Source organism: Nicotiana tabacum, chromosome 13 (genome assembly GCF_000715075.1).
Source record: "Nicotiana tabacum cultivar K326 chromosome 13, ASM71507v2, whole genome shotgun sequence".
Taxonomy (NCBI): domain Eukaryota; kingdom Viridiplantae; phylum Streptophyta; class Magnoliopsida; order Solanales; family Solanaceae; genus Nicotiana; species Nicotiana tabacum.
This window is the reverse complement of record NC_134092.1, coordinates 8,630,949-8,648,378: the sequence shown is the minus strand read 5'-3', so window position 1 is coordinate 8,648,378 and position 17,430 is coordinate 8,630,949. Positions and strand designations below refer to the sequence as shown.

Sequence of the window (17,430 nt, the reverse complement as noted above, 5' to 3'; positions counted from 1 at the left end):
ATCTAAATGTGCTAAATGTGCCGGGTCGGGCCAGCGGTCCTGACGAGCTAAATGTGCCCAACAGCTGAGCAGTAATTGTTTTAAAAAATTAAATAGAAATTAGAGACAAAAAAATATTAAAAAATATACAAGGCAATGCCTTGTAAATTTATTTATAGAATTGTGACCTGATTTTTTAATTCAAATTTAAAGATAAAAATATTGTAAAAAGATATTCAAAGCAATGCCTTATAATTTTATTATAGCAATACAAAATATGGCAATATTTTGCTTAATCCTCTTCCCTCTATGGAATGAGCACAACAAGGTGTTAATACCACAATTGAGAAGAAAAACAAATAAATAAACAAAACTATAATATTAAGACTTAAGAGTTGGAACGATTTTACCGAATTGACGAACAACTTGTTGAAAATTGATTATCGTTGAAGACTTGAAGACTTTAATTCACTAACTTCACAATATTTTCACAAATTGTAACAATCTCAATATTTTTTGATTATTTTTTGGAATAAAGTAAGTAATAGTAGTAACCTCATAATTTTTGCATTTTTCTTTTATAAAGTAAACATTTGTAGCAAGTATAGAAGAAAACTAGAGAGAAATTTTGATAGATTGATATTGATTTTGTAAGAAAATGAAAAAATGAGGGGTATTTATAGTAGAAAATAGGAAAAAAGTGTAATAATGAAAAGTTTGGGGTTAAAACTAAGTTTGAAGGATGGGAGTTAAATGGCTATTTTTTAAATAGCCAACGGCTATTTTTTAAACCCCCAACAACTCTTTTTTTTTAAATAAAAATATCTGTTGGGCCCGGTCTTAACAGTTCCTAACTAAGAACCGGCCCACCAGACCGGCACGAGCCCACCTCTAACGGGCATAACGGTCCCAGCCCATTTAGCCCGTTTAATCCACTTAGCGCGCGGGCCCGACCCACTTGTCACCCTTAGTGCCACATGAAAAAATTTTACACTTTCGAGAGTGAATTAAGATTAGTTGGGCCAAGCAAGTACTGAACATTGGATGTAAAACCAACCAATAAGTATATTACAGCTTGTTTGGACGGTTGTTATTAATTGTATCATATCGTATTGTTATTTCAAATACAATATTTATTTTGATGGTTACTTAAATTTTATTGTGTCATATTGTTAAATCCGTCGTTATGTACCGACGAAAAGTGTCATTGTATGTAACGACCGATTTGGTGTGGCCATGTCATTATCTTATATATTTTTTTCCTCTCATTTTGTACTTCCTTATTATTAAATAATCATATTTTATTCTTTACTCTACATTTTTATATAATAATTATACCACGTACCCTACTTGTTCTTTGTAATATTGCAAGTTTATTTTTCATATTGTCGGTGTATGATATTATACGGTAAATGATACAATCTATCTAAATGTTATATTCATCAAAGCAATACAATACAATACAATACAATACAATACGATACGATACATTATAAAATATGTAACAGCCATCCAAACAAGCTATTAGTTATAGTAAGATATAGGACACCAACATAGGTTTAAACATAAACTTGTATCACTTAATTATGCGAGGTACTATAATTCGTAAAGAGGTAATTTTTTACTAAGCTACTTATCTCTAATTATGTAACTTGAACCTTCAATATTCGGGGAATCTTAGTAATATAGTTGGTTGGCTATCTAAATTTTCACCTTGTAAGTAAAGGTTTGATTTTCACCTTGTAAATCCCATGAAAATGCGTTATGGTTTTGAAGAAAACATTGAGCGTGCAAGTAAATTTACCACATTGCTATTTTCCTCTCTACGTACCTGACTCGAACCTTTAATTTATCAATTGATATTGAAATTTTACTCTTGTTAATGCAAACCTTACTGGTCATAGCAATTTCCTTTTATTTTCTAAATTATCAAATTATGTTTAGTGTAAACAATTATTTGCTACTCTATTAGATTATCCAATTTGATAGTTGTAAAATAAACTTTAAGTACAGAGTTATATTCTTGGTCGCAGGTGTGGGATGTTGTAGCTGAAATTGGAAATGGAATGTGGACTGCCAGAGTATGGGACTACTTGACAAGTGCAATTGTGTTTAAATTTGGGAAAATGACACTGTATAACCGCTTTTAAAATAATAGTCGAAAATGTATATTTTTTGTATATATATAAATTTTATATGTTATACAAATTTTATATATTTTTTCGGTTAACGAATATAGATAATTTTTTGCGTTGGCTAAAAGTAATAATACCATCCATTTAATTACAGCTGATTCAGCTCTCAAGGATATCTAGGATCTAGCTACATGTGTGATGTGCCTAAAATGATCAAATCATGTTTTTGATGGAGAGCCCCACGATCTAGCAATTTAATTAGCTTAAATAGATATGTCCTTTTCTCTAATAAAATTCTAATTAAATGGTTGAGGCTGAGACTTCTGTCGTGATGTTGCTCTCAAACATAAAATTCAATTGTAAAATTCACAAACCCTTCTACTTACATTCATTCACATTCAGTTGCATAAAAATATTACTTTTTTTCCCATTAATATGTTCCTTTAATCCATTATTTTGATGAAACCCCGTCCTTAACAATTTAGCAATCAACCCAAGTAAAGGAATCTAGTAATCAACCTATATAGCTTGCCCTTCCTTTGCTAATAAAATCTTAATCAAATACATTGGGGTGAGTAAGAGGTGGATCCAGGATTTAGATTATATGAGTTCTAACTTTTAAGGTTTTCAGTATTGAACCAATTGTATTTTTAAAGTTAAGTATTCAGACCTATTATTTGTTGCAACAATAATAATATATTGATGTTGGGCATATTTTTATATATTTTAATATTACTTACTCGTGTTTTAATCGTTTTTTTGTGCTATTTAGTGTTAAAAATATCCAACATGTATCAATTATTGGTTGTATGACTAATTAATTTGTGTGTGTGAGTTAGGATGTTTGGAGTGCAAAAATATGAAGAAAAGATGTTTCACCTATAGGAGGAGAGGGTGGATGCGTCGCATCCGACCTTGGAAAAAGGCTATTTGGCGCACCCTTAGCAGTGAAGTCGGAAGAATGCATCTACCTTAGCATCCGCACCTGGGCGCAACAAAGTTGAGGGAACAGAGGGTGGACGCGAAGCATCCACCCCAGCATGCAATGCTGAGAAGTTGAAGCTGAGGCGGACGTGAAGCATCCACTCCAGCATCAATCCCCGAAACTGAGTCGGAATAGGAAAAGGAAAAATTTTGGCCCACGACCTTTGTACGCAATATATAAGTCAACAATGTCTCTTTTAGGTCATCTAACACACTTGAAAGCGGAGAAAAGCCATCACAGTGTTTGGAGACCGTGGAGTTCGTCGTGAGTTCTTCTTTTTTCCTTCTTTTATTGATTTTTATGTATTCTTGAGAATTGATTGAGATTTCTGCCATGACTATGCGTGGTTAAACTCATTTATTCTGGGGTTATGGTTTTACCTGAATGTTGATATTCTGAGATTGATTTGATGATTTAATTTTTCATATTGGGTTGTTTATTCATATCTTGAACTTAATTATTTTACTGCCTAACTAACAGAGAAATACTATATATGAATCTTGAGTTAAACTTGAAAGAGGTAATTCTTGATTGCAATAGGATTGAATAGAGCACGATCTTGAACCTAGTCATTGGGGAATTGATTTGCAAATACGGATAAAAATATACCTATTTACCGTGCTTAGCCAATTGTGCAAGAGATTATTAATGCGTTTTTTTTATCTCTAATCTCATAGGAATATAGGGTTTAGAATAAATTGAATAGGCGAGTAGAAGTTGTCAAATTTCTACGAGTATTATTGTCATTGCAGGTTAATAACCCGAATATATTAATAAGTCGAGTTGATTGAAGAATTCAAGAGGATTGTTACATAATCATGACCCTAGAATATTAGTTCTCATTGAATTAAAATCTTCGTGCTACGTGTGCTAGTTAATTAGTTATTCTTTTAATCGCAACTTTAGTTAGTAGAATTAATTAAACAAAAGTTACCGCGACATTGTTCTTGACTCGATAAATTAGAATTTCCTTGATTTAGTTGATAATTCATCACAAGTCCTTGTGGGAACGATACTATATTCACTCTTTATTACTTGATTGACCGCGTATACTTGCACGCAGACCTTACCCCTGCTTAGTGAAGGTAGAGCGACTGTTTCCAATAATCTCTCGGTTCGGAAAGGCAGGGAGGATGAGGAGGAGGAGGAGGAGAATAAGAAGAAGTAGAAAAAAGAAAGAACTATATTTGTTGCAATTTTAATGAATTTTTACGCATAAATTTATGTTCAGCATCGAAAGTAGTGGGTTTAGATGAGCTTGACGACCAAATTCTACATTCACCCCGAGGAGAATGGTACGAATAGAACACTTCGGTGCCACTATTGATTTTTTATTTCCGGTAAGGAAAGTATTGAAAAAATAATCTTCGCCAGATTTTTGGTAAGTGTTGCAATCGCTAGAATTTTTGATAAAGTAGCAAATCACCAATTTTTTTGATAGGGTGATCACTAGAATTTGCCAGAATTTTGGTAAGTGTTGCAATCGCTAGAATTTTTGATAAGGGAGCAAATCACCAATTTTTTTGATAGGGTGATCACTAAAATTTGTCACAAAATATGAAAATTCTCAGAAATTTTCATATGGTAATTATCATAATTTGTAAAAATATTGAAATTGCCAGGAATTTTTATATAGTAATTACTAGTATTTATTCAATAAATATGCTCAGCAGAATTTGCAAAAAAATTGAAATTGCCAGAAACTTTTATATAGTAATTATATCAGAATTTATTCAATAAATATGCTCCTTTGCAAACGTAAACACCTATATATATATATATATATATATATATATATATATATATATATATATATATATATATATATATATATATATATATATATATATATATATATATATATATATATATATATATATATTTCCTCCTTTCCCTTCCCATTGCAATTTTCCGACAAGCCAAACACCCCTTAATTTCCCCTTCCAATTTCTCACAAATCCCATCCAATTAACCTTCAATTCCTTCCTAGGGTTTCCTTTACCTCAATTTCCACAATTCACTTTCAATTCCCATGAAATGATCCAAAATTCTCACGACAACGATTCTTCCTCCAAGTCAGTAAACGAAACGGTAAATGGGTCTCACCATTTTACCATCAGGGGTTATTCTCTGGCCAAAGGAATGGGCCCTGGTAAATACATATCTAGCGACATTTTTACCGTAGGTGGTTATGATTGGGCCATTTATTTTTACCCAGATGGTAAAAACATAGAGGATTCTTCTGTATATGTATCTGTTTTTATCGCATTGGCTAGCGAAGGCACTGATGTTAGGGCCTTGTTTGAGTTGACGTTATTGGATCAAAGTGGCAAAGGGAAACACAAAGTTCATAGCCATTTTGATCGGGCATTGGAAAGTGGGCCTTATACTTTGAAATATAGAGGGAGCATGTGGTACGTTTTATGTTATGTTTATGTTTATATGGTAAAATTTGTTAACTATTAGCTATATGCTTAGGATTGGAAAAATATTTTATGTTCGTATTGGGGTTTAATTGTATGTTATTAGGATTCTTCTGTATATGTATCTGTTTTTATCGCATTGGCTAGCGAAGGCGCTGATGTTAGGGCCTTGTTTGAGTTGACGTTATTGGATCAAAGTGGCAAAGGGAAACACAAAGTTCATAGCCATTTTGATCGGGCATTGGAAAGTGGGCCTTATACTTTGAAATATAGAGGGAGCATGTGGTACGTTTTATGTTATGTTTATGTTTATATGGTAAAATTTGTTAACTATTAGCTATATGCTTAGGATTGGAAAAATATTTTATGTTCGTATTGGGGTTTAATTGTATGTTATTAGGTTTTTGAATTTTATTTGATTCCAAGCTTGGATAAAGTAGGAGGGATGTTGCACCCAAGGGTGTGGCCTAATGGTCAATGAAGTGGGTGGGAACCCTGAGTTGAGACCTCAACGGAGTCAAAAAAATGCTAGGTGATTTTTTCCCACCTGTCCAAGCCTTAGTGGACATAGTTACTTGATACTTGTTGCTGGTGGGAGATGGCAGGTATCCCGTGGACTTAGTCGAGGTGCGCGCAAGCTTGCCCGGATACCACGATTATTAAAAAAGAAAACTAGAAGGTTTTTTGTAGATTCACAGTTAGTGTTAAAATTGTTTAGCAATGGTGCTTTACTGAATTTGATCTTTGGTCCCTGGTAATAATGTCAAATTTTGATCTCAACGCTTGTCATTGACGTGAGAATGGCCACAATCCTATTTATAAATATCAGCTAACTTGGAAAATACATTTACTCGCAAGTGCACCAGTAACTACTTTATGGCTGTTGTTTAAGACATAGCCAACATTGCAATGTATTTGAGACACAACTTAAAAAGAGTGGCAGATACCTGCTTATTCGAACTTCAAAACTGTGTCCTGAAGTCCAGTTCTTGCAGTTCATATTTCAGGCCACTGTGTTTCTGAAATCTGTGTTGTTTTTCTCTCTTTTGGCTGTTATGGTTTTCTCTATGCCCAATGTGCATAAATGTATTGATTTGGGTGCCAGATATTGGGGAGTACATTCTTGAGTTTATGATGATGCATGTCCCGTCCAAACCTTTACCTTGGGGTAGATAAAATAAAATAAGTCTATGGTACTTTTATACAATAAAGGAAAAGTCTTTGATGCCATTGAAGTATTAAGACTGGGTTAATTATTATTTATTTCTTTATTTATGACATGGTGTCACTAATTTGCATAGCCCAGAACCCCAAGTTCTTGTTAAACCTACTGACTCACATTGAGGATTATAGTTGGGATTGAATTAAATGGATAGATTATGAGAACATACCGAAGTTTAACTGGAGTAACATGGTCGGTGAGGATTTATATAGTGGACCCCTACTTGTTTGGGACTGAGCATAGTAGTTGTTGTTGATGATGTCTTGATGATGATGAGAACATATCGAAGGATCCATCTGTCTAGTTTTATTCATTAAAAACTCAATGATTGCTTAGATAACTGACTCTCCTGTGTTTGGTGATCAGCTACATGAGTGACCTCATCTCCTCTCCGTTGTGTTACTTCCAAATAACTGTTCAGTGATGGATCCACCATTTATTTGTCGCTAGTAGCCCTTTATGCTCTGTGCCTCAGTGGAAGAAATTGTTCGTTTGCGCCTGGTGTATTTTCTTGTGTAAAATATGATAATGCTGACATATTGTGAGTATTCTCTGTAACAAGTGGGTCTTAGATAAAACTCAAGAAAGTTCACCGAATTTCTAGTTTGAAAACTGTATTAGCTTTTCAATCTGAGCTGTTGAAATACATTTAGAACTTTTTCTTTTACTGGTCATCATCAGAACTTCTTGTCTGTATTTACAGGGGTTACAAACGATTTTTCAAAAGAATAAATTTAGAAACTTCTGACTACCTGAAGGATGATTGCCTTGCCATGCACTGTACTGTTGGAGTTGTCAGAAGTCGCGTTGAAGGGCCCAAAGATTATAGTGTTGTAGTTCCACCATCAGACATGGGCCAAAATCTCAAATACTTGTTGGATGCTGAACTTGGTTGTGACATAGTTTTCCAGGTTGGAGAAGAGACATTTAAGGGTCATAAGTTGATACTTGCTGCTCGGTCTCCTGTGTTTAGAGCCCAATTCTTTGGCCTTATTGGGAATCCTAATACAGACAAAGTAGAACTTGAGGATATTGAACCCTCAATCTTCAAGGTAATTAGTTCGCGCTTTAATACACATGATTCTTCTGCTGTATGAACTTATGAAGAAACATATATAATTAAAGGAAGGTAAAAGATGGAGAATTTGAAAGATGAAAGGTCTTTTCGTTTTAGGCACTTCCCAAAATTTTGAGGTTCAACTGTTTAAGGATTTTTCTTTTAGGGGGACAAGGTGGGTGGGGATGAAAGCAACTGGTTTATAATATATTGCATTGTTCCTTCTCAAACGTTAGCTTGTAATACTTTTGGCATTCATTTTTTCTGAATCAGCATGTAGCAATATGATGCGTAGGCTGAGATTTTGATCGGAATTTGTTAGAACACTAATGTTTGTGTGAGCTAAGCATTTTCTATACATTTACCATCTTTGACTTAGTTGGTATCACTATGTTTTAGATAGTCCTTTGGTATGCTGAGCTTCTTCTGTGCGTCTGTTTATAAAGGACATAGAAAAATATAAAGCTAGCAAGTATTTAGCTCCCCTTAAGTTTTAGTCTCACACTCTTCTTGTTCTACGGTCATGGTCTTGCACCTTAGCTTCTCAAACTTGCGTTTCTTTCCATGTTGGTTGTCTGTAGTTTTCAATATAAAAAATTTACATGTAACTTGCCCCAACCTTGCAGTCCTTTCTTAGAAGCTGATATGATTTAGGTGGACTTCTTTTCGTTTTGTAGGCTATGCTCCAGTACATTTATTCTGATGAGCTGCCAGATTTAGTTGAAATTACCGGCTCTACTTCAACATGCACTTCTACGATATTGATGCAGCATCTATTGGCAGCAGCTGATCGCTTTGGTTTAGATAGGTTGAAAGAGTTATGTGAGGTGAAATTGTGTGAAGAAGTTAATGTGGATACAGTGGCAACAACTCTTTCCCTTGCTGAGCTGCATTGTTGCCCACAGCTCAAGGCCATCTGTTTGAAATTTGCAGCAACAAACTTGGGAGGTGCGTGTACTCCATAGATGTGAGCGGTGAGGTATTTCAAGTCATGTCATTTTTAGTTTTTCTTAGTTAATTTAACTGCAGACATGTTTTTAACTCTGCTTGTTTATGTCAGTTTGTATGGCAAATTTTATATCTTCCAGCTTAAATGTAAAGCCAGGAATATGGTTGTTTTCCAGTCTATGGTGATAGTCTCTTGAACTACTATGATAAGGTCCTAGCTCTTGTATAAATGGATGATTTTAGCTCTAACTTGGTTGCCAAAGGTTCAAAGTTTATAGAGATGGGTATCTTATTTGTGTATCATTGAGGCAGTTTCTTTTTCGACCTTAGTCAAAATGCACTTTAGAGATGCTGGTGGAGTATCTCAAGTGAGGTTCCTTGCGCAAAGCAACTCCTATTATTTGATCTGGGCTTTCCAATCAGTTAGTTGATGCCTAGCTTGGAAAACATGAGAGAGTATTTGAGTGGTTTTGGCTTCTTTAGTTATCATCCGTTGGAAACAAAATACTTAAACCAAAAATTGTATGTTGAAAGAACATTCAGATTTGACAGGTGGTGGGTTTTGCTTATGTTACGACTTACAACATTGAGTCTCTGATGCCCATTTTGCTTAGATTTGCATCCTCAATTTCAATTGACAAAAGGAAACATGGGAAGTGATACAATGTGTAGTATTAGATAAAGTCTGCTGGTTCATGCAAAGTTTCAAATAATGGGTAGAGTAGCAATAATCTCCTGCCATTTCATTATATAGACACCGCGAACGGAAATGTTATATTGGATATTTGGTAAATCAATAATGATAAAGTAGCTTTCCTTTTCATACACAGTGGCTTTTAACCATGGAAAAGGGCTGGCTTCTATGTTAACGATGCATGCTTTACAGCAAATGATGGGAGATAATGTAATTTCTATTTATTTGGGCCCATGTATGTCGGTAAATGTTCTAGTGTTCAAAACTTTAGGCGCATGGGGCTTTATTGCCATATGGTGCTGAATGTGGTATATAACTAGGAGAATTATGGATCAACAGAATTTGGAATTTGAGTAGTTGAACTAATTGTTTATGAGTGTTGTTGGTTCATGTCAGTCCATTATGTTTATGATCTTTTAAATGTTAGGGGTGAAGTTCTAAAAACTGGCCTCACACGTGTTGCACATTCTTGGTTTTGTGCAACGTTCACTATATTTTGAAGCATGTGCTAGCCAGGATAAGATACTATGGGATCTTCTGGCTATTTTCATGTAGTTGCTAAGTTATTTGATTTTGTGTTTGTTAAACAGTGGTCATGCTGACAGAAGGATTCAAGCACCTAGAAGAAAGTTGCCCCTCACTGTTGTCTGAGCTGCTGGAAACAGTTGCATCAGTCGACCAGAAGGCAAGTCTGATGTGCAAGAAAAGGAGTAGCAGCAGCATCATCGGTCTAGCTCTGGCTGCAGATGGTGTGGCAGCAGAATCTGTTAATCCTGTCGTTAGGCGGGTGAGAAGGCGGATGTAACCTTAAACTATAGCCTTGGAAGTGGAATGAAGTTAGCTGGTTGAAAATGTGATACTGGAAAACGCAAGTAATGATTAGTTAATTTCTTGTTACCTGATTTAGGAACAGTTCCTATGATCTGAATGATGATAACTTGTAATGGTAGCATCATTGTGTTCTGTATCATCTATTATTCCAGACAACCTAAGGTAGGTTAGGTGGTAAGTAAAGTTTATTGTTGTATTTTTTACTACTTGAGCTTATATGAGAGACAATATGAACGAATATGTATAGAGTTCTCCCCGATAAGCTATTAGTGTGTTGATGTCCACCTTCTTGTGTGTGATTGAATATGTTTTGATCCGTTTATGTTTAAAAATGGTTTATGCAATTGCAGCCAATAAAAGCTCAAAGGAGTATTTGCGAACTCGGTTTTTAAAATTTTCAACAAACGCATACAAGCTCCTATAGGCAATAGAGGAAATAATCTCCTATAATATGTTACAATTTGAGACGATTACAAAAAAACTTGTGTGTTTTTTTCATCGATAGACCATTTGTGTCATACTAACGCGAATCTATGATTTTTAAAATTGGGGCACCACTAAAAAAAGCGAGAAAAAAATACTAAGTGGGAATCAATCTAGGTTCCTTTGGATAAATAACTCAACATTTAATCAAGTGCAGAGCATGAATGCCAACATATAATATTAGATCAATTCTAAAAAATATGTATATAGAATACCTAATTTGACAGAAATATCGTAATTTCACGTGCCCAATGTATTTGCCTACAATCCGCCCCCAACACTGATCCAGTCCTTTCAGAATCAACCACCCGATTCTAGGGCCCAATAAGCCCAATCATTGTACTCCTTGTACCACAAACAATGGAATCATCCCATCAAATGATTAATGAGAAAGATCTGTATAATAATCAAGTAGGGCTCGGGGCAGTCTTTGAAGTGCTTGATATTTGGAAGAAATTTGAGAACTTAATAGTAGTTTTTTTAAAATTACGTGTTTTCTGAGGCTAAAATGTTACATACCTTAAAAATAGATGGTTTTGATTTTTATTTCCGCTTGTTCCATGCAGAGGCAGACCCAGAATTTGAAGTTGGCGGAGGCACATGAGCGAAGTGCTCAATCAGTGACTTTTAATCTTAAGGGTTCCCAGCAATATGACCGTTTTCAAAATATATACACTTATATATTCAGAATTTTTGCCAAAGTTAACGGGTACGATGACCCCTTTTTTACATGCATAAGTCCGCCTCTCGCTCTATGGACAAATTTTTAAGGTCAAAAGTCAAAAATATTGCCAATGAGACCAGCAATACTTATTAAATTTGAAGTTCTGCCCGGCGCAAGTGAGATTCCAAAATCAAGAGTCATACCGACGTGTGGCTTTTCCGGATCCGTACTCTCTTGTCAATGAAGTGAAGTTGTCTATAGCAGTCTTGAAATCATGAGCCTCTCAGGTTATTTGGGTCGGTAGGCCAACCTATGGCCTTACAGATCTTGCAATTGTCCCATCAATACTGCTCATTGGCCTTTCTTTTACCACTTTACCAAGGAGAAAGAATGCAGATTTGCGCCGCATAAGATTTCATCAAAGGAAAAACACTTGCTACCAATAACAATGGTCGTGTTAATTTTACGTATGATCATGTACAGAAAAAAGCTAATAAAAATACCAAAATAGTGAACTTTCTAGTAGAGCATTTGCCCTAGACCGCAAGTAGTGACGGATCTAAAGTATAGTATATGGGGTCCCAGAAATTCAGTAATTTTTTAGGCGACCCTATATTTCTATTAAAAATTTATTAAATATCTATAAATATCTAACCGTGAACTCAATTATTATTGTATATTAATTTGATATTGCGACAGGAACCCATAAATTTTAAATTGTAAATCCGCCTCTGATTACAAGGAGATGTTGAGAATTGTCAAAACTAAACCGGAAAAAAAGTGTAAAGAGTACCTTCCAATGAATAACCTCTCACGGGTATAGATGGATGAGATCCTACACCTTAATAAGAGATTCCAGTTCGAGCTTTGATAATAGATAAATTCTAGTTAGGAAATACTCTCTTTAATTGATTCTATACGATTTAAATTTAAAGTAATCAGATCAATAAATATTGCTCTTCTGAATGAATGGCATAAGGTAGAGTAGTAACACCTCATCATAAATCTGCCCACACCTGGGATAGATGGTGGTAGGCGCAAATAGCACATATCTTCTTTTTTTTTTGAACGTAAAGGAAGCTTATATTACTTAAACAAAAGCATTACATAGTCCTAACATAATCCCGTAGGATATTGCCATTGTTTATAGCCGCAAGACTATTACAAACATTAGTAGGTAAATACTTAGTACCATTACATAATCCTTGCTTGTTTCTATTTAATTCGGGTTCAACAAAAAGTGGGGGATGAGCAAGGTAAACACATCTAATAGGCTTGAAGTGACTAATGACTTCCTTTGCTAGTTGGTGTGCTACTCCATTTCCTTCTCTAAAGTTATGTCTGATTGCCGGGACTCTCAGTTGGCGCATTAATAACCTGTAATTGAGCAAAGTGTTGTTAGCTAAATCGTTATCCTCATTTAGCAGTTTGATCATCTCTGAGGAGTTAGTTTCGATCTCTATTTGAGGGAACATCATCTCTACTGCAATTTTAACCCTTGCTCCAATGCTAGCAGTTCCGCCCGTTATGAATTCGCTGCATAACAAGATTTATAAAAGCCCAAAATTCAGTATCCGTTGTTTTTCTAAAAACTCCTCTTATACCTGCTTTTAGATTAGCTTTTAAGAACGCTCCATTAATATTAAGTTTGACTGTGTTGTGATGAGGCTTTAGCTATTTGATATCTATTTTAATCTTAGTTTTAAGAGGGTTTGTTTCGGTGAAGAAATTATGCTCCCAAGCTTATTGGAGGACTTTAGAGGCATTCAAATCAAGATCAAGATTGCTACAATTATTGTTGTTTCTATTTTTCCAAAGGTTCATATGGTAAAGGAAAAAATATTTTCCCAATGGTTAGTATGATTACTAGGTTGCACCCCTGATTTTTTAAAGAGATTAGCAGGTGGGGCACTTGTGATCTATGTTCATACCAATATGGTGCAGGAAAGCTCTATACGGTATACGGTTATGCAGGTATTGCCAAAAGAAGTATTTTATCTTGTTTGGGCAGTAAAGTTTCCTTATCCAAGAGAAATCCAATTCGAGGATAGTTTTAGGATTGAGAAGTATATAACAAAATTTGATTGTAAAATTTCCACAGCTACTAGATGCCCAAGTCACATAGTCCTTTAAAAGATAATTAATAGGGATTGGTGTAGCATTAATCTTAGTAACAATAGAAGGTAGAAGAACAAAAGAAATTTTGTATGTATCCCACCCATCTCTATTTATTAAGTCTTGTAATCCTTCAAATACACCGATCCTTTGATACTGCTTAATTAGAAAGAATATACTCTGTCGCAATTTATTTAATAAGCACTATTTGACTGGGACATAATTCAAAATTATATAGAAATTTTGATACTAATAAAGTATACATCAAATATCAAGAGTAATATTTTAGTGGCATCCAAAATAAATTAATTATACAAACTCCTATAAGAATGTTGATATTAAATGATTTAAAAGAGCATACATGATTAGATGTTCAAATGGCTTGGCTGATATGACATTTTACCAAGTTTGAGAGCTTGTCATCAATGTATCACATCGAATGACATAGAAGTTATTCTACTACTTTTTCTAAATTTAACTTCTAGTTGGCATTGATCAATCATATTAATCGTGAGATATGCAGTGACCCGTTCTCCTATTTGTGAATGGCTGGCCACAAGCAAAACCACAAGTAATATATAACAAAAACTCTTGAATTTTTTCAGAAGTTTTCTTACAACCTAGGGAGACATGCTAACAATATCTTAAGGTAGGTACCACTTAAAAAAAAAAAAAAAAACATACCCGGTCTATTCTCTCACAAATGGGATCTAGAGAAGGTAGTGAATATGCAGGGCGGAGTTAGACTATAACTTACTAGTTTGGTCGAAACCAAAAAAGCTTTGCTCGAAACTTTGGCTTAAGAAATCTGTTGAATATGTATAAATTATTAATTTTAAACTCGATAACTTAAAAGGATTAGAATTTCGTACCCATAAATTTCAAATCCTACCTCCGTCTCTGTGTGTATGTAGACCTTATCCCCAGTGACGGAGGCAGGATTTTCGCTAAGGGGTTCAAAAAAAGAAAAAGTTAAACCATTAAAAGAGATTGTGGCCAGTGAGAATTGAACTAGTGACCTCACAAAGGTTTTGACCCCCCTTGACTACTAAGTTATACTTTTGGGTTATTTCAAGGGGATTCAAAATATAATATATAGAGGTAAAAAACAGATTTTACTTTATGATGCACATTATAATTTTTCGGCGGGAGGGGGTTCCCGCCCCCTAAATCTATCTCTGCTTACCCCTACTTTATGAAGATAGAGATATTATTTCTGATAGACCCTCGACTTAAAGAAAAATATTTCAACTATTATTTGAAAAAGAAAAACAGTAGTAAAAAAGTCAAATTCAAAAAAATAAAGACTAAAACGATAACAATAATAAAATAACAAAATAATAAGATAATTAAAGCAAAGAAAATTACATGTATAAAATAGTCGGCTTGAGACGTGACATTATTTTACAAGGAAAATACAGCCTTTCGGCAATCGGCAGTAAGGGTGGCCGGTGGAGGGTGGTGCTTGTTGCCTAAATTATACATAAAGTAAATAGTTAATACTTCAGCTATGTTATTTTATTTGATAAATTATTTATTTTGGAGTAAAAAAATGCTGACATATTTTCTTGTTTTTATAATACTTTTACAACTTTGAAGAACTCCAAAAGTCACTAATTAAACTCATCAAATTTTCAAACTTTGATATAATTTTTAACCATCAAACAAATTTTGGTACTCCCTCCGTCTCAAATTATCTGTCGTGTTTCTATTATATACTCTCTTAAAAAAATATTAAATATGAGAAATTTTTTACTGTTTTACTCTTATTTATGTCTTAAGATATAATATCTCTTCATTTAATATTTACTCATAATTATTTGTAGTCTTCAAGACTAATTAATATTAATGGTAGAATAGAAAAAAGATAATTATTTTAGTCTTGAACTTTTAAAATGACAAATAATTTGAGACAATTATTTTTAAAAATCACGACAGATAATTTAAGACGGAGGGAGTAATAAATTTTCTTTTAATAGAAAGTGTTTTCTCCTTATATGAATCAAACGCGAGGAAAGTTAAATCAGTGGAATTTGTTATAAAATAAAGACAGTAAAGTAAAGACAAGTATAGAGAGAAACTGATATATTATTCAAACTTCAAACTTATGTACATAATGAACTGAAAACTCCTCTATTTATAGAAGAAAGGAAGCAGCTGCGAGGCTTTTTAGGAAGCAGCTGCAAGGCTTTTCTTTAGCTGCTTGTAAGCTATCTGCATGAGCTGCTTGCAACCTGCATGTTTAATAAGAAGTTGCTGCAAATCATTTCATTGAGCTGCTTACAACCTGCCTGCATCAGCTGCTTGTAGATAAACTTCAACAGAGTACTAAATGGATAATCTTCTTCAGGAAAATTATCTATAGCGGAGTAATAAATGGACATCCACAAATAATAGTTTCATAACAAGTAATAGCATAATATATGTTAAGTGATATATAAAATATGTGCATAACTGTATATATTTAATATATAATTATTTATATCGATTAAAAAAGAGTACACATATTTAGTAATACGCATTACTAGCTGCCTCATTAAAAACCTTATAAGGAAAACCCCGTGGGAAAAAAACTTAGTAAGGAAAAAAGAGTACATCGTGTATTTTACTCTCCCTGATTAAAATCTTATTTCAAATATTTGAGTCTCCGCATTCCAATCTTGTATACCATCTTCTCAAAAGTTAAAGTTGGTAAAGATTTAGTGAATAAATCTGTCGGATTATCACTTGAACGGATTTGTTGTACATTAATGTCACCATTTTTCTGAAGATCGTGTGTGTAGAATAATTTTGGTGAAATGTGCTTTGTTCTATCTCCTTTTATAAATCCTCCCTTCAATTGGGCTATGCATGCATCATTGTCTTCGTATAAAATTGTGGGTCTTTTCTCACATTCCAAACCACATTTTTCTCGAATAAAATGAATTATTGATCTCAACCATACGCATTCCCTACTTGCTTCATGAATAGCTATTATTTCAGCATGATTTGAAGAAGTAGCAACAATAGATTGCTTTGTGGAGCGCCATGATATGATAGTACCTCCACATGTAAACACGTACCCGGTTTGAGATTTAGCTTTATGGGGATCAGATAAATAACCTGCATCTGCATAACCAACAAGATCTACACTATCTTTGTTAGCATAAAATAAACTCATATCAAGAGTTCCCTTTAAATATCGCAATATATGCTTAATCCCTTTCCAATATCTACGTGTAGGAGAAGAACTATATCTTGCTAGTAAATTAACAGAAAATGCTATGTCAGGCCTTGTAGCATTAGCAAGATACATTAGTGCACCAATTGCACTGAGATAGGATACTTCGGGACCAAGGAGTTCCTCGTCCTCTTCTGGAGGTCGGAATAAATCTTTATTCACTTCAAGTGATCGAACAGCCATTGGTGTACTTAATGGGTGCACTTTGTCCATGTAAAAGCATTTTAAGACCCTTTCTGTATAGGCAGATTGATGGATAAAGATCCCGTCTGCTAAATGTTCAATTTGCAAACCAAGACAAAGTTTTGTCTTTTCAAGATCTTTCATCTCAAATTCTTTCTTAAGATATTCAATTGCCTTTTGGAGCTCTTCTGAAGTTCCAACAAGATTTATGTCATCAATATAAACAGCAAGTATAACAAATTCTGAAGCCATTTTCTTTATAAAAATACATGGACAAATAACATCATTTATGTAACCCTCTTTCAGCAAATATTCACTGAGGCGATTATACCACATGCGCCCAGATTGCTTTAAACCGTACAAAGATCTTTGTAATCTGATTGAGTACATTTCCTGAGATTTTGAATATGCTTCATGCATTTTAAATCCTTCAGGGATTTTCATGTAAATTTCATTATCAAGTGACCCGTATAGATAAGCTGTAACCACAT

General features: G+C 34.2%; 1 protein-coding gene across 3 annotated transcripts; it reads left to right on the top strand.

Annotated features, from left to right (window-relative positions):
* The first annotated feature begins 4,985 nt into the window (after positions 1-4,985).
* Positions 4,986-10,558, top strand: LOC107810441 (BTB/POZ and MATH domain-containing protein 3). 3 transcript variants are annotated; one of them, XM_075227709.1, is made up of 4 exons: positions 4,986-5,513; positions 7,448-7,796; positions 8,479-8,749; positions 10,034-10,558. In XM_075227709.1, exons 1-4 carry the CDS (start codon positions 5,137-5,139, stop codon positions 10,246-10,248), a joined length of 1,212 nt encoding a protein of 403 aa, XP_075083810.1. In that variant the 5' UTR covers positions 4,986-5,136; the 3' UTR covers positions 10,249-10,558. The 3 variants fall into 3 exon arrangements, with proteins under 3 accessions (XP_075083810.1, XP_075083809.1, XP_075083808.1); XM_075227708.1 differs by having other exon boundaries at positions 4,991-5,513; positions 8,479-8,775; XM_075227707.1 differs by having other exon boundaries at positions 4,991-5,513; positions 8,479-8,780.
* The last annotated feature ends 6,872 nt before the right edge of the window (positions 10,559-17,430 follow it).